The 24,824-nt window shown below is 37.2% G+C and overlaps 2 protein-coding genes across 2 annotated transcripts; one reads left to right on the top strand and one right to left on the bottom strand.

Moving 5' to 3' along the window:
* Positions 1 to 9,095: 9,095 nt before the first annotated feature.
* On the bottom strand, positions 9,096 to 11,118 carry LOC138879271 (uncharacterized). The gene is made up of 4 exons (XM_070158875.1): positions 10,749 to 11,118; positions 10,179 to 10,360; positions 9,446 to 9,619; positions 9,096 to 9,263 (listed from the first exon to the last, which is right to left on the bottom strand). The coding sequence occupies exons 1-4, from the start codon at positions 11,116 to 11,118 to the stop codon at positions 9,096 to 9,098; spliced, it is 894 nt and encodes a 297-aa protein (XP_070014976.1).
* Positions 11,119 to 14,882: 3,764 nt separating this feature from the next.
* Positions 14,883 to 18,346, top strand: LOC138879270 (uncharacterized). The gene is made up of 5 exons (XM_070158874.1): positions 14,883 to 15,478; positions 15,912 to 16,285; positions 16,552 to 17,154; positions 17,710 to 17,777; positions 17,906 to 18,346. Exons 1-5 carry the CDS (start codon positions 14,883 to 14,885, stop codon positions 18,344 to 18,346), a joined length of 2,082 nt encoding a protein of 693 aa, XP_070014975.1.
* Positions 18,347 to 24,824: the final 6,478 nt, after the last annotated feature.

Here is a 24,824-nt window from a genome sequence, read left to right as displayed (position 1 = left end):
TGATCGAAATCACTATTGAAATGAAAATATGTGAAAGTTGTGAAACCATTGATGTGATGAAATAATGTTGAAAGGGGAAAAGGAGAGATTGTGGAACTTGTTTGGCTTTGGTTTTTCCTTTCAGTGCATTGGATTGTTGATTCTATTACTATTTGTTACCTTTGTATTTCTTGATTTTACTTGGGGTAAAGTTTGTTCATACATACCAGTACAATTCAAATGTACTGACGTCCCTTTTGCCGGGGGCGCTACATTCGTGTTATGATTATATGTGGTTCTATAGCAAGTACTCCAGTCCACCAACAGTAGCACTCCTTCACTTTCCGTCAGCTGTATTGGTGAGCCCCTTTTTCCTCTCGGGGCCCTGCGTGGCTCATGCCGCTTTTCCTCCCGGAAATCTTATTTTGGTATTTGCGTAAGGTATAGCCGGAGCCTTGTTACCGGCAAGTATTGTAACACTCTTTTGTATCCCTAGAGGCTCCATAAATAGGAAATGTGGGTTATGTACTTATGTATTTTGTATTTGGGTAGTGTAACTTGTAAACCACGCTATGTAACCATGTATAATATGTAAATCTCATAAGAATGTGTTTAAATCATAAATGGCTATTTCACTTGGTTAACAGATAATGAAAACGCGGGGTAACACGTGGGATAGGAAAGGCACCCAGGTTCGCTTGACTGGGGTTACCCGGTCGAGCGCCGGTCGCGCCCCTCGGTTTTGGGGCGTGACAAACTTGGTATCAGAGCCTAAGGTTTTAAAGTGTCTTAGGATGTCTCGGAGCCATGTCTAGTAGAGTCCTTCTTATCGGTGTGTTGTTGACCATATCTATAAGTTGGAGGCTACATGGACATTTAGGAATATTACCCTTCTTCAACACTCCAGATCGTGCGATAAAGTTTTACTATAAGATTGTCTTATAACTCGTGCGTTGAGATTCAAGGTAAGTTTAGACGCTCTTTTGTCTATTTCAAGTAATGTTGTCATACGGAATGACCAGTGGGCAAAGGCCTGGATATTAAGGAGATGCCATATGTGTTATGTTGAACGAATGGTATAAATATATGAGGTACGTACATAGTACCAGAAGCACACTTTATTCGATAAAGTATTAAAAATGATTATAACCTCCAAAGAAACATTGAATTGATAAGTGCTATATAAGCTTGACTAGCACATGTGGGTAGTGTAAGAAGTACGTAAATGATCCTAAGGTGTGAAAGAAAACTGGTTATATAAGCACGTGATATATGGGAGACATGACCAGGAGATTGATGATGAGAGTGCAAGTCTCTCCTAGGAGACAAGAAGTTATGAAATGAGAGTCAATTGAACCCATAATAAGAAGACCCTTATGCTACGAATGTTATAAGAACCCCATAAGTGTATGAAGTTTTGTTACACTCCTAAAGGATATTGGTATGAGGAATTGGAATCCCAAGCCCGTGTGGCTGAATAAGAGCAAAGGACTTATGAGGTTAATACTATTGTGACTTCAATCTCCCTAATACTCGAACATATATGTGAGGAATAGAGAAATGAAACATATGTCCATGAAGTTGCTAAATTCAAGACTTGTGTCAAAATACGGGACATTCGCCCTAAGTGGGGGATGAAGGGCCATAGCAAGGCCACTTAAATATAATGAAACAAGAGTAAGACCATGTAGCTTTGATGTTTGAATATTTTTGTTGAAGATAGGCGTAGTCTAGAAAAGTGATAATGGATAATGCATATCTGAAAGGATATGCTAATGATAGACCACTAGTACCTCCAAAAAGGTGGAAGGTTAAGGAAGGTAAATTCTTCATACATGGAAATGTGAATGATAGGGTTAACGATCCTAGAAACTAAGAGTAGGTTTGTAAAGGGGTTCTATACTTGTTGGAGGGCTTGGGACAATGCATCCCAAGGAAGTACTATAAATCAAAGGTGAAAGTTTTGCGAGATTTTAGAATGGGTTAATTATGGAATTTCAATTCAACTAAAGTTCCAAGATGTTAAGAAAGGTGGAACGAGTGGGAGAAATAAATGTGATGCTATAATAACCCAAGAGAGTATTTGGGCTTGATGGAAACCTTACAAGCAAATAAGTGTTAAGTGATATATGGGTGAACACACTTTCCCACAAATATCCTAACAAGAATTAAGAGGTGAGTGGGTTAAAAAAATTAAGGAAAAAGACCATGTAACATGTGGAAGAGTACGTGGCTATTCACTAGCTAGGAATAATGAGGCGAGAAGAAATAAGAAGAAAATCTATAAATTGAGATGTCCATGGTTATCGCAAAATAGTTCATATCAGAATGGTGGACTCGCCTGGAGCACAAGTGTTAATAGAAGGTATAAAGGACTAACCGCAATGCTATTAACTTGGGTGACACTGAATGGTAACTAAAGGAGTTAGAGATAGTTCATGTCTACATATAATGGAAAGTAAGACTACTGGTGGTGAAGTTGCGATATGATAAACTCATTAAACCAGGCACAATGATATTACAAGTTCACGGAAGGTAGACAAGTGTGTGGCAAAATAAGGCTATTAATTATGCACTATGAGCAAAATAGAATGGTAATGAATATTCCATTTAGAAAGAAAAGATGGTACCAATATATTGTTCAGGCCAGTGGTGCTTTCTGAATTGAATATGTACGAAGGGTGTTGATATGCGTTTTGGGTGGTGTTGAACAGTAAAGAGAGATCACGAGAATGTTTATAAGGGTAAGTGGTGTGGTTTCTTAAATCCTATAAGGCACACAAGGAGGAAAGAGGTTGCCCAGGAAAGGTCTGAGCACAATGTTACATTACACTTGATGCAATGTCTTGCATGTTAATGATATTAAGGTGTGTGCGCAGGCTAGGAGATGTTATTCCTTTTAAATAGAAGGTTCTATAAGAAAACTCATCCAGTAATGTCTTTTGTTAAGAATTTGGAAGAGCAAGTTGCAAGATAAATGTGATATAGATGGTTCACTATTGATGGAACATGGCCAGGTGATCAATTATGCCTCTAGGCAACCCAAGAATCATGGAAAGAACTATCCAACACATGGTTTAGAACTTGCGGCGGTAGTTTTTGTATAAAGATTTGGCGACATTATGTGTATGGGGTCCACGTTGATGTATTTATGAACCACAAGAGCCTTCAATATATTTTTAAACAAAAGGAGTTGAATCTGAGACATAGAGGATGGCTCGGGCTACTCAAGGACTATGATATTGAGATTCTCTATCACCCGGGAAAGGCCAATGTTGTGGTGGATGCTCTTAGACGGAAATCTATGGGTAGTTAGCTCACTTGGAGATATATCAAAGGTCGTTGGCCAGGGAGGTTCACCAGTTGGCTAGTCTAGGAGTTCGTCTTGCGAACTCTAGTGAAGGGAGAGTAATTGTGTAGCACAAGGTTGAATCGTCACTTGTAGAGGAGGTCAAAGAAAAGTAATACAACGATCCATTGTTGGTACAGCTGAAGGAGGGAATTCATAAATACAATATCACATCTTTTCTTTTGGCATTGATGATGGTACCCTATGGTGCCAAGAGTGCCTATGTGTTCTAGATATTGATAGTCTTCGGGAAAGGATTTTGGCAAAAGCTTACACTTCTAGGTATTCCGTACATCCAGGTTCTACTAAAATGTATCATGATCTCAAAGAAGTTTATTGGTGGAATAACATGAAAGAGATGTGGCGGAATTTGTGGCAAAATGTCCGAACTGTCGGCAAGTGAAGGCTGAACATCAAAGGCCTGGAGGATTGTTACAAAGCACAGAAATTCTAACGTGGAAATGGGAAATGATCAATATGGATTTTGTGGTAGGATTACCTCTCACTATGCACAAGTTTGACTCAATTTGGGTGATTGTGGACAGACTCACGAAATCAGCGCACTTCTTTCCAGTCAAGTCCACCGATACTGCAGAACAGTATGCTCAGTTGTACATCAAGGAAGTAGTCAAACTTCACGGCACTCCAGTTTATATTATCTCGGATTGAGGGGCTCAGTTCATAGCAAACTTTAGGACGAAATTTCAGCAAGGTTTGGGTACTCAAGTAAATCTCAGTACGGCCTTCCATCCGTAGACTGACGGTCAGGCAGAGCGGACTATTCAGGCGCTTGAAGATATGTTGCAAGCATGTGTTCTAGCTTTCAAAGGTAGTTGGGATGACCATTTGCCGCTTGTTGAGTTTGCTTACAATAACAGCTTTCACGCTAGTATTTAGATGGCCCCATTTGAGGCATTGTATGGAAGGAGGTGTAGATCTCTGATTGGGTGGTTCGAGGTTGGTAAAGCAGAACTGTTAGGGCCAGATCTTGTGCATCATGCTATGGAAAAAGTTAAAGTCATTCGGGAGAGGATGAAAACTACTCAGAGTCGTCAGAAATCCTATGCAGATGTGCTCGAAGAGAATTGGAATTCCAATTAGATGATTGGGTGTTCTTGAAAGTATCTCCCATGAAGGGAGTCATACGATTCGGGAAGAAAGGGAAGTTAAGTCTGAGGTATGTTGAACCGTATAGAATCATTCAGAGGATAGGTCAGGTGGCATACAAGCTCGAGCTGCCACCCGAGATGTCGTTGGTACATCCGGTTTTCCATGTGTCTATGTTGAAGAAGGTAGTGGGAGATCCGTCCGTTATTGTGCCAATTTAAGCTATTGAGGTTAATGAAGAACTATCTTATGAAGTATTTCCAGTTGCCATTCTTGATAGGCAAGTCCAGAAATTGAGAACTAAGGAAATTGCCTCTGTAAAAGTGTTATGGCGGAACCAGCAGGTTGAGGAAGCCACTTGGGAAACCGAGGAAGAAATGAGAAAGAAGTACCCACATTTGTTTAAATAGTTATGTAATAGCTTTCATGCATTTGGTTCCTGTAAACTCTTATCTTTTGATTTGATCTATGTTAAACTATTCCATTTTGACTATGTATATTGCCTATGCGGCCATGGTTGGTGTTGTACAAGTTATGTTATGTCTATGAAACATGTATATGCTGTTAGGATATGTATTTGGGGTCCTCTGACAGGTGGATAGGTCTAGTTACAAAGGAAACTCTGGCGAAATTTTCGGAAATTTAAGGAGTTAGCCAAATTCGGGGCTGATGATATATTTGATAATATGAAAAAGCAGAAGTTACATAAGGATGGCTAATGAATGAAACTTGATCCTCATTCAAGGGCGAATGATCTTAAGCGGGGGAGAATGTAAAGCCCCAGAAAATTTTGCTTAGTAATTTAAGATTTCGTGGTGCCAAGGTAGGCCAAATATTTTATCTTGCATGCAAATGAGGATTAATGAGATTATGGATATCAATTGGATATGTTAATAAGTGTATAAGTCATAGTAGAAGTGAATTGGGGTCTAAGGAGAGGCCTAAGTCTAAGCCAAGTTGGAAAATTTCATAAGAGACGAAAGATGCAAATGAGTGCGCACAAGACCTCACTTTGGACATTCATATCTCCAGTTATATAAGGATTTGTGTGATGCACAACCTATAAAATAAAATTTCTTTGATCCTAGTTTCCAACGCTTCAAACCGTTCGTCATTCGGACAGTCCTACCAAAAGTTATGACCAAATTACCAAAAGCAACACAGAATTTTACACTACCGCGCCGCCCCATGCGGCACGGCTGTGTAAATTATCAGAGCACCTCCAGTTTCATTTCTAAACACATTTTTCATTACCACGCTGCCCCATGCGGCACGGCTATGCAAAAATCCGGATTTTTGTTATAAAACAACCTCATTTCGTCAAATAGATTCAAGGGACCATTTCTTGAGCAAAAATCAAATATTTTTAGAGTGAGAGAGTGCCCTAGAGTGAGAAAGTATCCCTCATCAATTCTTCTACAACTCTTGATCAAATCTTAAAAGATTAACAAGGAAAATCACACTAGGCCTTCATCCTTGAGGTAAGATTTTATACCCTAACTTTTAATTTCGAATCTAGCTAAAGATGGGTAATTATAAAGAATGTTTGTGGGTATTGGAGTTGTTATCTTGCTTGCATGTGTTGTCAAAGGTTGTAGAAACATTGTTGAGCTAAAGATGGAAAAGTATGGATTGTGGGTTGATGAAATCCTCTATAAAAGGATCATAAAGATTTAACACACATATGGTGTTTGATAAAATGCTCGAATGAGCTAGAATTATGAATATCTTTCTAATTTGTGTTCAATTTTGTTATGTCTTGAATTAGATTAGCATTGCTAGAATTTCTAGAACATTGTATTAACTTAAGGAAAAGCTCTTTGAGGTATGTATGGCTAACTATAACTCTTGTAGAATCCCCTTGTTGTGACGAGCATACGGTATGTGTACCTTGTATGAAAATATGTGTATTGATTATCTTAGTTGATTTCCACACCACCGTGTTATATGTGATTGTGAAAAGTGATTTGATGTGCCTACCTTATTATGTGCTAAGCTTGTAAATGCTTGAGGATGACGATATGGGAGTATGTGTTAACGAATGAAAAAATGTTAATGTGTCCAAATGTGGGAATGTGTATAATGGCTAAAACCCTGTGTGGTAAGTAATGAAAGATGGTATTGTGAAATGACATAAATGAGTTGAATGATTACGACAACACTTTGTACATGAATTACTGCTTGGTGACATCTATGGTGTCTTGGGCCCAAATGTATGAATTGTTGATATGAACTTGTACTTCCTTGAAATGATGATTCTTGTGATTAATATGCTTTGAACGTTGTTGGTTAAGTCTCGCGATATAATGGTGTAAGTAAATGGAAACAAACCAAGTGTGTGTGTGTGTGTGTGAATGTGTTCATGTGGTAAGAACTGTGTAACAAATGATGGAAAGAAATCGTAATTGATGCAATTGAAACAACTGTGGTAATATCATACGTGACTTGTCGCGGGCAATTATCGTTGTGACTTAAATTGTATACGGGATATTGCATATGATGGAAATGGTATTGATGTTATGAAATTCTTTGTGAATTATTGTTGTTGTCGTGTGAAATTTGATTGTCCGGTGGGACTGGGTTGCGCGCCGCAACACGAAGTTATAAGGTATGGGTTGTGGTGATAAGGGTGGCCGAGGTAATAAGGGTGGAAAAGTTATCGAAATCACTATTGAAATGAAAATATGTGAAAGTTGTGAAACCATTGATGTGATGAAATAATGTTGAAAGGGGAAAAGAAGAGATTGTGGAACTTGTTTGGCTTTGGTTGTTCCTTTAATGTGCATTGGATTGTTGATTCTATTACTGTTTGTTACCTGTGTATTTCTTGATTTTACTTGGGGTAAAGTTTGCTCATACATACCAGTACAATTCAAATGTACTGACGTCCTTTTTGCCGGGGGCGCTGCATTCGTGTTATGATTGTAGGTGGTTCTATAGCAGGTACTCCAGTCCACCAACAGTAGCACTCCTTCACTTTCCGTCAGCTGTATTGGTGAGCCCATTTTTCCTCTCGGGACCCTGCGTGGCTCATGCCGCTTTTCCTCCTGAAAATCTTATTTTGGTATTTGCGTAAGGTATCCTTGTTACCGGCAAGTATTGTAACACTCTTTTGTATCCCTAGAGGCTCCGTAGACAGGAAATGTGGGTTATGTACTTATGTATTTTGTATTTGGGCAGTGTAACTTGTAAACCACGCTATGTAACCATGTATAATATGTAAATCTCGTAAGAATATGTTTAAATCATAAATGGCTATTTCACTTGGTTAACGGATAATGAAAACGCGGGGTAACACGTGGGATAGGAAAGGCACCCAGGTCCGCTTGACTGGGGTTACCCAGTCGAGCGTCGGTCGCGCCCCTCAGTTTTGGGGCATGACAGCCGCCTATTGCCACCATCGACTTATCAAAACCCGAGGCCATAAGACCACATACGGGAAGCCTCGGTCTTGTAAGACCTATTTAAGGCAACAACAATATCTTTAAGACCTCAAGCAAGGCATGAACCACACTTGTACCAAGTGACAATATCTGTAAGACCTCAAGCAAGGCATGATCCATACTTGTACCAAGTATCCAAAACTGTAAGACCTCAAAGGCATGTAAAACTAGTAAGACCTTACTAAAGGCATAAACTCGATCTCAAAATTAAGGCTATATATCGAACTTGTAAGACCCCTAAAAAGGCATACCCTCGATATAGATGCCGAAACTACTTCACTTGGGACTAAAAGGCTCTGACCAAACACAAATGACTACGATCATAAGGTTGTACCAACCAAATTAACGTGACTCGGGGATGGCCGACCATCGCTACAAAATCACATGCCTTTAATTACTTCGAATCTACTTCGAAAAGAACCGATTAAACAGGCTACCCTCGATATAGGCAAAAGAGCTTCGACCATGTCAACTCATAATATAGGATTTGAGATACTCAACCATCGAGCCAAACCTCCTGAGGTGCTCGATCATCGCCATATAACGACTCACAATCGAGGTTTTCATCAAACCATCGAAGAGTCAGGCAAATATTACTTTAAAAAATCCTTATCGAGAGAAAAATAAAGCTTACATAAAGGGTCGCATCGACCCAAAGCGTAAGAGCCACTGTCGCCAGCCCACATTAAAGGTCGTATCGACCCAAAGCATAAGAGCCACTGTTGCCAGCCCACATAAAAGGTTGCATTGACCCAAAGCATAAGAGCTACTGTCACCAGCCCACACGAAAGGTCGTACCGACCCAATGCGTAAGAGCCTAAGGGCCAGGTTGAGATTCAAAAACTTGAGGGTCGAATGAGCTTGATTCGATACCTGACTCGGAGACTGAACCCAAAACAGTTGACCAAACATGCCTAATAGCACAATTATAAGAGCTTGAACGTCGGCTTATACTAAAAGGTTGCATCGACCGAGCGCGTAAGAGCCTACGGGCTAGCCTAGTGATCCCCAGGGCCATATCACGATTCTAAGGATTCCTTCTAACTCAAAAACTAGTTCATCTAGCTAAAATCAAGGCAAAAAGAAATACAGGAAAAATGAAACCGCAAGGATTTCCTTTTATACATATATGAGAGGAAATACAAGCTCCATTTGTAACGTACTTTGAAAGTACTATGTACAGAATCAGAAAAGGAAATCTATGTCGCCCTCGAGGACTATGGCCTGTAAGCCTCATTCTCGCTATCCTCAGCATCAGACAGAAGTGACTTAGCATCACGCTCATCCGCCCTTGCCCGCTTCACCTCTTTCGAAAGGTCAAAGCCCCTAGCATGGATCTCTTCGAGGGTTTCCCTTCGAGACTTACACCGAGCATATTCTTGCTCCTGCCCTCGCGGTCAAGAGTCCTTCTTATCTCAGCTTGAGCATCGGCAACGTCCTTCAAATAGGCCACCACTTTCTAGTAAGCCTTAGTTCGGCTCATTATGGCTTCAGCCCGGGCATCCACAACCTCGGCCTTTATCTTCAGAAGCTCAGACTCGAGATTCGTAATCATATCTATTCAAACCGAACTATTATCACTAGCTATGCGAAATTGAACCTCAAAGGAAGAGGCCTTGGCTAGAGCACCCTTCCCCGCTGAAGCCTGAACGTCCGCCTGAGCCTTTAACTCATCGTACTCGCGCTTGTCTCGGCCAGCTTTGGTACGAAGGCACTCCAGGTTCTCCGTCTTTTTCTGCGACTGAAATAAACGAATCATTAGCCTCAAGAGATAGAAGAAGGAACACACACTCCCTCGGAACAAAAACTACCTGCTCATTCAGGTAGCTCTCATAATTCAAGCTTCGACTCGCCTCAAACTATAAGCGTGCCAACTTGACTTCCCTTTCGTCACAAAGGAGCCTAAGGGATTTCTCCCCATCCTAAGCTTTCAAAGCCTAGCCTAACGGCGAAGCAGCTCGGACATAAGCTTATCAAATTCCTGCAAAAGAAAATTCAATAAGAAAGGGAAGGCGCGAAACTTAAAAAGCCTGCGCCAAAACTAACCTTAGAATGAAGCCGATGAGCTTCCTCGAAGGACGAGCGCGCATCTGCCAGTCTAGCTCCCTCAGCACCGAAAGAGCCAACCCCGGTTGGCCACGGTCGCTTAGTGTATATGATCTCGAGTTTCGAGTATCCCTCGAAGCACCTTCGATGGGAGACTGAATCGGCGACAGTTAACCCTCTTGCCTCAAAGTACCTTCGACGGAAAAAGAAGATGGCAGCGGAGGAGAAACTGCCTTTCTAAAACTAGAAATCACGGGCGCAGCAGGCTCAGTCAATACATCCTCTCTAATCCCACGGTCTGGGTTCGCTTTGCTTTGAACATCGTCGCCCTGCAAAGGCATTTCTTGCTTATTGTTATCATTCTTTAGCATGGAAGCTGACAACCGTTCTCCCTTTACGAGAGGGCACGTCCTCGCCTTAAAATACTCCCCAATGCCTACAATAACACGGTTAGTATGCAAAAAGAGAAAGTGCCCTTCTAAATGAAAAAAGGGAAGGGAACAAATTGCACAGCACGTAATGTAGAAGGAGAAGAAAACAAAACATATTGCAACAATAAGAGTCAGTGCTTACCCGAGAGAAGAGACGATGAGCCTCTTCAAAGAGGGTAGATGCATCATTGAGGTCGGCGGCATCATCGACCCCAGTAAAACAATCCTCAAAAAGATCTTCTGCGAGGACCTTGCTCAGGTCGGGCGTTCATAGAGCTTGAGCGTCCTTTATTGCCTCCTCGGAATAAGATGGCAGATGAGGGGAGTGACATATTGTCATGGCCCCGAGATCATTGCTCGGGGTGCTCTAATTAGCCTCGGGATTCTCGGTACCTGCCCTATCCAATGTACTTGTCGGAAACGGGGGAATAATCTCGATCTCAGGGGACTTCGGGACCTTGCCTACATTTTTCTTCGGAGCCTCCTCTTCACGAGACAGGGTTTCCGATTTAGAAGATTTGACGACCTCAGTTGGCTTCCTGGTTCGGGCCATCAACGTCGATTCTTCACCCTCATTTTCCCCATCATCTAAAAACTGGTGGGTTGTATCTAAGTCTGTATGAATAAGTTTCCTCCTTGGCCTTCGAGTAGGGGCCCCCTTATCCTGGGGGTCTTCGGGTTTCGAAGCCTTTTTTCTCTTGTTATCTTTCCCCGATTTGGGAACCGGGGACTCGGTCTCTTTCTTGGGCGGGGCTAGCCTCATTTCGGAGACATCTCTAATGCCTACATAAATAGGCATAAGTAGGATGACATCTCCAATAAAAGGAAAGCATCAAAAAACCTGGGAGAAGAACTTACCATGGTGTTTGGCCTCTCATTTGCCCTTCGATAAGTCACACCATTTGTGCTTGTCATACGAGGAGGTCGAGGCCAGTTTTCGAACCCAATCCTCGAGGTCAAGGATCGCATGGGGCATCCAAGTGACAGCTGCAAAAAAGGCAAAGGCATTACTAAAGGCAGGAATGGAGTATAAGAAGATACTAGGAAAGGGACTTCACTTACGCTTGGGATTCCACTTCTCTAGGAACGGTATTTTTCCCTTAGGGATGACGTCCGAGGTCTTCACTCGGACAAACCGGCTCATCCAACCTCAGTTCTTATCCTCATTGTTACTAGCAAAGAAGCCTTCGCTTGATCAACGTTGAAGCTTGATCAACACTCAAAAAAGCTGAGGCCGATACAGCCGAATGAGGTGGTTGAGGGTAAAATCTAATCCCTCGGCCTTGCTAGAGAAGTAACGCAGCATAATCACAATACACCAGAAAGAGGGATGGATCTGGCCGAGGGTAACTTCATATCTTTTGCAGAAGTCAATCACTACTAGATCAATGGGACCTAGTGTGAAGGGGTAAGTGTAAACACTTAAGAACCCTTCCACATGGGTAGTAATGCTCTCATCGGGGTCGGGGATCTGTACCACGACTTCGTCCCCCCAGTCACGGTCTTTCTTCATGGCCTTGAGATGCTTCTTAGTTATCGAACTAATATATCGGGATACATGTTCGCATTGGCTTGGGATTACGGGAGGGGGGAAGGGGGGTTCAACGTTGAAGTCTTTCTTTATCACGCAGGGGTCGGGAATAATCTCATGAAGGGTCGGCGCCACAAGTTTGGCCGGCCGGGAAGAGGAGGAGGAAGCTTTCTCCTTTTGGGAAACTGTCTTTGAAGTTTTTGCCATTAATTCGAGTTAGAAAAAATAGAGATAGGCGGAGTTTGGTAATTTCTGACACTAAAAGGAATGAGAGTAGCAGATAATGAGAGTAAAGAGATGAAGAGACGGAGATATAGAAGAAGTTTAGAGGTGGTTTGAAGATTGGAGTAAAGCTTTCTCTGAAATTAAACCTTATATTTATAGGTGAGCAGCGACGGTTCAACGACGCTAATGGCCGACCACCACTCGAGAAGCATTTAATGTTTTGGGGAAGCGAACTGACGGGTCTTTTCGGTCACTTCGAGCGCCTACATCACGAGAATGAAGTCATCATCGAAGGCTCCGAAAAATGGAGGTTCAAATCGTTTCTTATCATTTTACTCTAAGAAACGCGGGGACTATCTGTATACAGTAAAATCATGTACCCCCGATTTTGTGGGCTCGACGGCTCACATCGAGGAACAGAGGGCTCATATCGAGGGATAAACTTAGTATGGACCGGGTTCGAGTTCGAGGGCAGAACGTAAGGATCAAATATCAAAGTGCACGACGAGTACCGAAGCCAAGAATGATCAACCTCGAGATGGAGCCGTTATGATTTTGTAACAGAATGAGCAAGATTCCCGCCACGTCCCCAAGATCATGGCATAAATTTCGGAATAAATTTGTACGAGTTGGTACTAATCGTACTAGGCGGTTAGACATCTGTTCCAATAAGATTCCTTATCGTAAATAGAAATGTACTTTATTTAGGGTTTCCCTATCCAATCATTTGTAACCATCATCAATCATTGGCAAGAATATACTCGCTTTCTTTCTTGCTCATATTTCATCAGAATTGTCCTTTAACTTTATTGTTCTTACTTTATTGTTCTTGACCAACCTCGAGACCACCTTAGCCCGAGGTCGAGACTGGCTTGCATACTGGTTTGATTTCACTTACTTTTTCATTTGTATGTTAGATTTTTTGGTTATTAATTAGTATTGAACCAAATTACATATCCTTAAAATCATAAACAAATTTAATTGTTACTCGTATTTTCGAGGTAAACAAGCTTAATTATGAAAATTAGTAATATTACCAGGATATTTGCTGAAGTCCATAAGATGAGGTGATCGGAGTAATAATCTGATGTCAATTCACTAAAGTAATTGGCAAAATCATAGGCAAACGGATTTTTAAATGTTTCTTGTTTATATTTTTTATGTTCTTTGTCTAATGTATTATCTCATACAGATAACAAGGAATGGCACATAGATTTTCGATATATAACATTTTGCTGAAAAGACGACATTACATCTTTATCACACCATTTCTTGTCTAGGTTTTCAAATCCTTGTGGTATTTTCCCTTTGGCAAGGTAGGCTAATCTGCCTTTACCTCCTACTGATAATTCTTCTACATGCATTTTTTGACTGATCCATTTGGATACTTAATGACCCTAAATGACACCTACTTGCCATATATAGTTATAAGTGTTTCTTTTTGCCCTATATAGTTGATGATATTTCAGAACAAGAGATTAAGCATCAAGAGCATGAATTTCGTGTCCTAAAATATTTTTAGCTATGGTGGAGAGACAGTTCAATATCAAAGTCAAACTTACAAGATATGTGACGCTATAGAACTAGGATTCAACAGTGTATCACAATTCGAATATGAAATTGGTTCAGTAATATTGGGTTGCAAAAGTCTCTTAGGGGACGTTTGGACATAAGAATTGTAAAATTCCAAAAAAAAAAGTAAAAAAATTTTCAAGTGAAAATGGTATTTTAAAATTAGAATTGTATTTGGAAATGAATATAATTTTGGGTTGTTTTTTAAGTTTTGTGAGTGATTTGAGTAAAATTTTTGAAAAACGGCTTTTTAGAGTTTTTCAAATTTTCGAAAAATTTCAAAATTCATCTTCAAGTGAAAATTGAAAATTTTATGGCCAAACACTAATTTCGAAAAAAAGTTAAAAAAATTCTTATGTCCAAACGGGCTCTTAAATTCATCTAAAATGTTCTAATGGTGCTTTAGATGACTTTTAACTTTAGTTATTAATATTATAATAAGTAAAAGAAATATGATTATAAGAAAAGTTATAACACATAAAAAGTAATTTATAATACTTGATGCTTATTAACTACTTTTAATCATCTGATCTAAATAAGTTCAAAGTATCATGGCAACCTTATTCAATATTTTGAAAAGAATATTGACACAACTGACAACTAGGACTTAAATGTCAATAGAAAGAAAAAGTAGGACTCATCTTTTATGTTAATGCTGGGTGTTAAAGTGGGATATTTACACAAATAGGCGGCAATTCATCATCTATTTTTTCTAGAGAATTTTTCATAAAGCACCATCTTTTAGATCTAATTAGCCATTTATAGATACTCTTTGTTATATTACGTGTTATAGATATCTTTTATGTTTTTATACAATGTATTTCATGTATTTGAGATGTTGTATTCATTAATACAACCAAAAAAATAGGCGTAAAAATAAGAATTCCAGCTAAATCTGATATGTATTTAACTGTATTTAAGCGGCTTTAACGTGAAATACAGTAACGTATCTGCGCAGAATCTGGAAGGTTAAACTTGTTAAAACGGAAGGAAATCAAATCACATGATATTCTCCTAAATTAACTCAACGAACTAAAACTAGTACACATTAATCTGTATTCTGCTCAAAGACAGCATCTCAGAAACGTGAATACAACGAAAAAACAGAGCAATATCTGATCGAACTTCTTCCATTCTCTTCTCTCTTTTTTCGATTGATACAAATTATATACAAAATAAGGTATTCATCCTCTATACATATGGCAAGTTTAACAGTTTTGTTGCGTGATTCTGGCAAGTGGAACGATGAGGGCAATTACATCGATTTTTCAATTGAGGGAATACTGATAAAGGAGTATGCCTCCTTTAATGATCTGGTTGTTTCAATTTCAAATCAACTGGGTATCGATTTGATCTCCAAGACAATTAAAATACAATACAAAGTAGAAGGAAATTGCACACCAATTGAAATACACAATGATATGGGTTGCAGAGTTTATGTAGAATTGAAAAAAGAGAACAGAGAATTTGGGATGTATCCTTTGTGCATAACAACTATCGAAAAAGATCTTATATCCGGAGGTAGTTTAAATCAAGGCGATATTGTGCAAATAGACGAAGGAGTTCAAAGGTACGATTCCGATACAGATGATACACTGGCTCTAGATTTTGTCAATTCAGGAGAAGCGATTGGAGTGTTCGAACTCCACAAGGATTTGATAATTTCAAAAACTAATCAAAAGGAGGTTATGGCTGGAAAAGTTTATAAGGATAAGGATACATTGAAAGAGGTGATGGAGAATTATGCTATAGCTCAAAGGTTTCAATTCCGGGTTGATAGGTCTAATGCTGTCAGGTTTGCATATATTTAAAAAAAAATTCCATTGTATTTTCGATTATTTGTTTGAGCTGTAAGTTTAACGTCGTTGTATTTATGTGTATTTATGTATTTCATCTAGATGATCACAGATGAAGTAAACATATGTTAGTTTAGGTCATTTAAATACATGTATTCATATGTATTTTACTAGTATAAATACACAACAGTGGCTCTAATTATTTTCTTATTATGTCTACTGTGGTGTTAAGTGTATGCATATACAAACAAGTGTATTCAGTTGTATTCATTGTATTCAAACGCATATAACTATAATAGAATTCAGTAGTATAAAAATTTATATATATAGATGTCAGGATGTATCTATGTCAGATTATATTTGTCTGTATATGAGCTGCATTTTTTGTAAACACTTATGCTAATCAAATGTAAAATAATTAATTCTTTGCAGCTATGCATTATTACGCATTTCAGAAGATTGTGAATGGAGGTTTAAGGCTTCAAGTATTAACAAATCAGAACTATTCAAAGTGAGAGAATTCAATGATAACCATACATGTCCGCTGAAGAACAAGGTGTATGAGCAGCGGCAGGCTAGTAGCAGCCTTATAGGTGGTATGATAAGGCCTAAGCTTACAAACCATAAGAGGAAATACACTCCAAGGGATATTATTGATGATGTGAAATCAGATTTAGGTGTAGATGTTAGCTACATGTTGGCGTGGAGGGCTAAAGAAAAGGCAATGAATTTTCTGAGAGGTGAACCGGCTGATTCATACAAAAAATTACCAGAATACTTATATACAATGGATATGACATATCCAGGTTCCCACATAAGAATGGTAAAATCGCCAAAAATGAATTCATGTACGTGTATATATCCTTGTATGCCTTTATAAGGGGGTTTGATCATTGTAGACCTATTGTTGTTGTGGATGGAAGTCACCTAAAATCTTACTATACCGGGACATTCGTTTCGGCAAGCACGTTGGATGGTGCAGGTGAGTATCTGAATTATAATACAATCTGTTAATATTTTTAAATATTGAAATACATTTTTTAAAAATAATTATACTCAATTGTATTTACAGGTCATATATTGCCACTAGCATATGGTGTTATTGATTCAGAGAACGATGTTGCTTGGACATGGTTCTTTGAGCAATTCAAGATAGCATACGGTGAAAGGAAAAATATGTGCATCGTTTCAGATAGAAATGAGAGTATCATTAAATCTGTATCGAGAGTGTATCCAGATGTACCGCATTTTGCTTGTATATGGCATCTATGGAACAATGTATATAAGAAATTCAAAAAGAGTCATGCCAAGTTGAGCGAGATATACTTCTCTATGGCAAAAGCATACACACAAGCTGAATTTGACAATCTGATAGAGAAGGTGGAGAAGGTAGATATTAGGGTGAAAGAATACTTAGAGTTAGCTGGTTACGAAAAGTGGACTAGGTTGTATGCACCTGTTAACATGGGATGGACAATGACGTCAAATATTGCTGAGTCAATCAATGTCGCACTAGTTTCAGCAAGGGAATTGCCAATATACGACTTCCTCGAAGAAGTTAGAAAGATGTTTGGACGTTGCAATTGTAGTAACCGCAAAGAAGCTACACAGACATACACGACTCTTGGAAAAAAATACCAGGAGATGCTGACTTTGAATGAGGAAATGTATGACTGTAAGTTATATTTTAACGTCATTGTTGTATATAGCTTAATTGTTACTGAATTAATGGCATGAATACAACTGAATACAATGATTTTTTAAGTAGAACTACCATTAATACATATGAATACAACTATATTCAAACTCATAAAAGATATATTTTTCCGTAGGTCTGATATGAATAGAACTGAATATAACTAAAAGCATGCTGCAAAAACTATTGGAATACATCATAATATAACTAACAAAGTTGTATTATATGTAATTTTAATATGTATTGTCAATACGTATGATTCTAATGCTTTTGTTAGCATCTTGTTGCCTAAAGTACAGCAGATTAAAATAGTTGATTAATTGAATACAACTGAATACATCTTGAATACAAATGCAGTTGAATATATCTGACTACAACTGATTAAAACAATTGAATTTAATTGAAATTAGCTGAATACAGCTGAATAAAGATGTTGAATAAAGCTGAATATAACAATTGAATACAGCTAACTATAGCTGATTAATACAGTTCAATTCAAATGCTTCTAAAGTATGATTCTAATGTTTTTGTTAGCATCCTGTTGCCTAAAGTACAACAGAATTCTGATAAGTTCTGCACTAATAGCAGTTGGTATTGTGCTGGTCTAAATATTTGATGTATTCATCTATATGCAAAAAATTCAGTTGTATGTAACTTATTAATTCAGCATTATACATTTGGTAATTCAGATATATGTGCTCAAAACTTATATTTCTATTTTTAAATGTAGGTGGTACCATCAACTGAATACTTACATACGGTTAACGATGGTGGGAGGAATTACACAGTCTGCCTGTTAGAGAGAAAATGTGTTTGTGGGAGGTTCCAAGTTGATGAATTGTCGTGCCCAGATGCTTGGGCTGTATTGAAGAGCAAGTTTCTAATGCCAGAAGAATGTTGCTCTAACTATTACAAATCAAATACAATTGTAATGACATATGATTTGCCAGTGTACCCGCTACCAGACAGAAATGACTGGAATATACCAGAACATGTTGCAGAGGAGGTTGTACTACCACCCAAATGGAAAAGACCTCCTGGAAGGCCAAAGAAGAAGCGCGATAAAACATTAAGTGAATTGCTGCAGCCGAAAAATCAACATTTATGTAGCATATGTGGGCAGGGAGGACATAACAAGCGAACGTGTAGAAATGCTCCACGTAATAAATAGTTAACACTCTGACATGTATTAGTGCTTCAACGATTTGTCAATACTTATGTTAACATTGTCAAGTAATAAATTCTCATTGTCAAGTAATATATTCTGAAATGACTTTCGTGAATAGTTTCTGAATACATATAGTTGAAATATTTTTATACAGATAAATACATATGCACTATACAGTTGAGTATAACTCAGTATGGATGAATACTAAAAAATACAATTGGATACAACTGAAGTATTTTTATGAATAATACAGTTGAGTAGCACTGAATGTAAATGAATACATCAAATACAATTGAATACAGCTGAATAATACACTTAAATACAACTAACTACTGCTGAATAAAACAAGTTGAATACAACTGAGTATATCTGAATACAACTGATTACGTAAAACCTGTTTAATACATCTGAAATTGTGTTCTTTAATATGTGTTATCTGAACTTGAAAGATACATCTAAATGGATGCTACTGAATACAACTGAACTTGACAGTTAAATACAACTGAATACAACTGAATCCAGAAAAAAAACATCTGAATTCTTTTATATAACCTACCATCAGCATACATAAAGTTTCTGACTTTGACATTAACATGTTCATTAACTAAAACGTGTTCAAGCAAAGTTGCTTGGTATTAACACATACGTGAATCCTGTAAGATAAATATGTATCCAAACTGAAGAATAAGCATGAATACTTATGAACAAATTAGTGAAGCAATGATTGAAAAGTTTCAATTGTCATACACGAACACTGTTGATAAAGTGATAAGTTTTTCAAACTAAATACCATTTACACCAAAAACTACTCAAAATAGTATTCATCTTGAAACTACACTCCAAAACTACAATAACCTAAAGCTACTCTAACACTATCTGCATCCTTGAATCTGACTTCGTGATTTGTCTAGCAATCTTTGAAGGTGCTTCATTCTCGCTTATGGCATCAGCGTCTATCTTCCGCATAGCATAGTCCCAGAGGAGAGCACCATATCTTTGACGAAGTAGAGAGGAATCAAATGTTATTTGTGGAATCTCTCCAAGAGTGCTCAGAAACTCTGTGTATGCTGTAACATACACCCCACAATCCCTAAAAAATAATTGATTGAAACAATTAAAAATAATGCATACAATTAGATTTGTATATAACATACAATAATGATGCTTGAATACTTACATGCTACCAACTTTCTGTTGAGGCAGATCTGAAATGAAAAAACTTCAAAGGGGTCATTATGTGACTTGCCAATGTATGCTGAGTAAGTAGACCAATCTATGCCTTGACTATCTCTGTAAAAGCCAATGATTGATAGATATAGAGGTACAAGCTTAGCTAGCTTATCAATCTCAGAAACTACATAAGCATCATGACCTGTAGATCTGTACGAGTCATACACTTTGATACATCTCTCCTTGAATGAGACAACAGTCAATACCCAGTGTAGTTTGTCCTTCAAGTTGACTGGTATCATGACATTATCCACAGTATGCCAAGGTACATTTGCATGCAATCTGTAGCCTCTTATGTACTCACATACCACATCCTTTTTTTGGCTACATTAGCATTACTATCTATATCAGCATACCTGTCGAATATTTCAGTGATTCTTGTCTTGAATATACAATAAACAGTTGTATACTTGAAGTTGCTTGTTTGATTGTACTTTCCCTTCTTTCTCAAATAGTAGAATATGACGTCAATATGCTATACACAAAGTTAAGTACATGGTGTGAGTCCAATTAATCAAACTATTAAAGAATATAGCTGAATACAGAGAAATACATATGAAAAATACAGTTGAATACAACAGATTGTATGTGAATAAAACTGTTGACTACAACTGACTATAGCTTACTACATCTGATTAAAATAATTGAAAACAACTGAATATAGCTGAATAATACTGAATAATACAATTGACTACTTATGATTTAAAGACTTCAATATGACTGTCTACAGTTGAATACTGCTGAATACAGAGAAATGCAGTTGAATACATCTGACTACAGTTGATTAAAACAGTTGAATTTAATTGAAATTAGCTGAATACAGCTGAATAAAGATGTTGAATAAAGCTGAATATAACAATTGAATACAACTAACTATCGCTGATTAATACAGTTCAATTCAACTAACTATAACTGAATACATCTGAATACACCAAAATACAGCTGAATACAACTGAATGCAGAAGTTGAATAAAGGTGAATATAGCAATTGAATTCAGCTGACTATAGCTGATTAATACAGTTCAATTAAACTGACTATAGCTTGAATACAGTTGAATACAGCTTAATACAGCTGAATGCAAATGAATAATACAGCTGAATATAGCTGAATAAAACAACATGTTGTTATTCAAAGAAAATTAGTCAGTTAGGGGGAAAAAACTTACGTTGTCATCCCATAGCTTCCCGTCAAACGATAGAAGGTAAAACCAATTTTTTGAATTAACTTGATCAACTCCAAAATCCAATGGTATATGAAGTGTTGACTTGTTCTTCTTGTAATGGTCTTCCAATTACTTCTACAAGTATGGTATAAAAAATATTATATACATTTTTAAAAATATAAAAACTTAATACACATGCCGGGGGAAAACTCACCTCTGATCATGTCTAGCGAGAAGACCATCACGAACCCATTTGTCATATTCCTGAATGATTAACGTAGGATGTGGCCCCATTATTGAATCACCCTCAAAGGGCTGTCTTTTTTCAAAAATGGGGGTCAACTTTACTGAGGTACCTGTTGTTCATTGAATTCGTGATTAGAGACTTTTAAATTTAAAAACCTTGAGGAAAGCTGAATCTTTACTTTACAAAAATACTAACATGCGGAGTCGAAGTTAGACTCATAAGGCGAAGAGTATCATCTACTTGGTCACCGATTCCTATGAGATGGTATTGGGGTTGATTCAGCTTTTTTTTGCATTGTTGTGAATCACAATTCTAGTTTCTGGAATTTGACTGGGAAGAAACTTGTCGTCCAGCTCAAATTGAGATACATAGAATTCTGTAGATACACCCTCTTGACCAGTAGATGGTATGTTGGACGGCACCTCTGATGTAGTTTTCCCCTCTCCTCTATACTCCAAACATTGATCATTAAGCACTTGTTTCTGTTAGTTGTATGTATCATTGTTAGTGTATTAACTTAATGTTACAATACAATAAAATACATATAAGTGTAGTAAGAAAATAGATTTTGGTAATGGAAATGGGAGTTTGAAATACATCACACATATTCAAGAAATACAAATCAGAATACATCAAAATACAGCTGAATATGTTTAAATACAGTAGTTAATTCCATTTACATATTAAGGTTAACACAGATATGAATGCAGCTAAATACATGTGTTGGCCGATGCATTTATCAGTTTAGTGAGGCAGTTAAAGGCTAGTCGAATACATACAATATTTATAAATACAATTATTTAATTATAACAGCAAGCAGGAGATATAAACAAATGCTCAATATGTTAAGAATGGTATACCTCAACATTATCTCCGACATCTGTGTCAATGTCATCATCACGTCTCCCTATGGGTTCCTTTCTCTGGTGTAAACTTTCAGTTTGCTGATTTTGTTGAAGATGGTCAGAAAGATTCTTGAAGTTATCATTGATCAATGTTCTTAGAGACTTGAACTCTCCCACAACCTTAACAATACAAAAATAATTATAAGATTGCGCCAAAAATATATGAATGTTATTCATTAAACTGTAATGTTTAATTTGTGGTTAAATACGTTAGTTCTTTCCTCAACGAAGATACTTCGTCATTTTGGGAATCTTGCAGCTGATTGTCATGCAAAACTTTATGTCCAAATTCGGATACACAAACAGGAGGAATCTTGGGTTGATATTCTGTTTTGTTAAGATGCCTTTCGTGTTCCTTGCACTTTTTATGGGGCGGTGATGAAGATGGACCAACACTTGCAACATGTTTCTTCTTACATTGAAGCTCGGTTGTAGGAGAAAAGTCATCTGAATCATCTCCCGATTTGTCTGAATGAGCAGGAGAAGGTCTCTTCTCAACATCGGCGCCTACAGGAGGATTCTGAATAATGGCAAGCTCTATATCGCTAGGACTGATGCCCTTGTAAACAATCTGAAAAACGAAATACAATCAAAGTCTTACCAGAAACATACAAATGCAGATCTGGAATACAAACTGAAATTTGTATTGAATATAAAATGCAATTGTATACAAATGCAGATCTGGCAACACTAATGATTTGGAAATAATATGCAATTATATGAAGAATTAATAATGAAGGCTACAACAGCTATATATTGTTGTATGCATATGAATGCATTTGTATGCATTAGATGTATTCAAATGTATACAGTTTTTGTATGCCTTTGTATACAAGTGTATGCAGCTGTTTATTAGTCCCTATGCATTTGTATACATGTATCTTGAATTTGTATGCAAGTATTTATATTTGTAAGCATATGTATACAAATGTATATTGCTGTATGCATCCCCTGAAAATGTATGCAACTATATTTTGTGTCTGTATGCAGCTGATAATACAAATATTTTCTATCTGTATATATTTGTATACAAATGTATTATGTTGTATGCATCCCATGAAAATGAATGCAGTCTCTTGTATGCAAATGTATGAGTAATCTGGATGCATTTGTATGCAGCATATTTGTGAGAATATGACAGCTGAAACTACAGCAGGTATTACATCACCAAAAATGTATCTGAATGCAACTGCATACTTCTATATGCAAATGTATGCCTATTAATTATAACTAAAATATAAACTATCAATGATACAATTTGTATATTACCATGTTCCCGGTGTCATTGAACATGTCGTTCATCAGATAAGCAAAGGTTGGTTGATATCCGGTGGTTCTCCAATTGAGTATTCTGGGGACCACGTCATCAACTCGGAGTGCAATTTTGGAATTAACAACTGACAGCACTCATAAAACCATACTTGCATAGCCAGTGGCATCCCAGCTATCCTATAATACTTCTTCTCAGCATCCATCTTCATGCTAATCGATTTTGTTAGCATTTCAAATGCTTTTAAACCCCAATGATATTCAGAATAGTGCCCACTCTCTACCAAGTCAAAATGTAGCCTTGGTATAGTTGTACTATTCTTCTCGGATGAAAAAATGAAGGTATGTATGAAATACAACAAAGATATCTTCAAGGCATCACCATCATTGTCGGGACCCCAGTTCTTGTCAGCAAAGCATTTCATCAATTGTTCCTTCTTGACAAGATTAACACCTCCAAAGTAAGTCTCAATAAGCCGGTTAGGAAACTTTTCACTAAACTCAAAATCTTCATCATTACCAACACATTTGAGGCCAATCACAATCGCAAACTCCATTAATGTGAAATGTAATGAAGTACCATTGACGTGTAATGCAAATACATTGTTAGGAGTGCCTTCTAACTGGAGAGCCATGAAGCATTTGAAGAATTGATGTTGAACTTCACAGCGCTTCATTTGAAGAAATGAGCCAAAGCAAGTATTGCCAAGTTGTTGGTACTGATCAGGAGTAAGGTTCTCTTTTAGCTGGGAGACTATATCAGTATTAGTATAAACACTGATATGGGGTGCAAATTTTGGCTGGTGTTTCACAAAAAAAAATAATTCCCTGCACTTAACAAGAATAAATACATGTAAATACAATTGAATACAAAGCATATTTCATAGTAAATCTTACATGAATATATATATGAATACAGCTACTTACACTTAGAAGTATAGATATAACTGAATACACAGAATATATTACAGTACATCTGACATGAATACATACGAATACAACTAAATACATTGACAAGGCTAAATACATATTAAAAAACTAGCTACAACACACATGACATAAAAAATAAGTAAGCAGAATACATATGAATACAATTAAAAACTTACTGGAAAATTGAACAATTGCAAACAAAAAAATAACTAAGATGAATACATATGAATACAATTAAAAACATACTGAAAAATTGAACAGTTGCAAACTATCAAAATACATAAGAATACATATACATACTTATAAATACAACTGAATACAGTAATACCAAATAGTACAAAAATGTGAAATTGAATAAAACTAAATATATTTAAATACAACCAGATACATACGAATACAACATTGTACATGTAAATAACTTGAATAATTATGAATACATATAAGTTTCTTTGAATGCATATTGATACAATAGCAATTACCTTTTGGTGTCGTGTATCTGATGTTTTTTTTGCAGCGACTTCCTTTACATTGACACATGAAGAATCATTCATAGGTTTTTTCATCTTTGAAACAACTGGATTTTTTGTTTCTTTTGAAGATTTCTCAACTTGGACTTCTTTCGACTTGTCATTGTGTAATTTAGTTCTTCTCTGTGAAACTGTAGTTGCTGACTTACCTGTAAAATTCGACTCCCCTTGAGTTATTTGCAACGAGAAAGAGGGCCCATCAAAATTGAG

This window comes from Nicotiana sylvestris, chromosome 10 (assembly GCF_000393655.2).
Source record: "Nicotiana sylvestris chromosome 10, ASM39365v2, whole genome shotgun sequence".
NCBI lineage: Eukaryota > Viridiplantae > Streptophyta > Magnoliopsida > Solanales > Solanaceae > Nicotiana > Nicotiana sylvestris.
The sequence above is the reverse complement of the archived record's forward strand: the minus strand, read 5'-3'. Positions and strand labels throughout refer to the sequence as shown.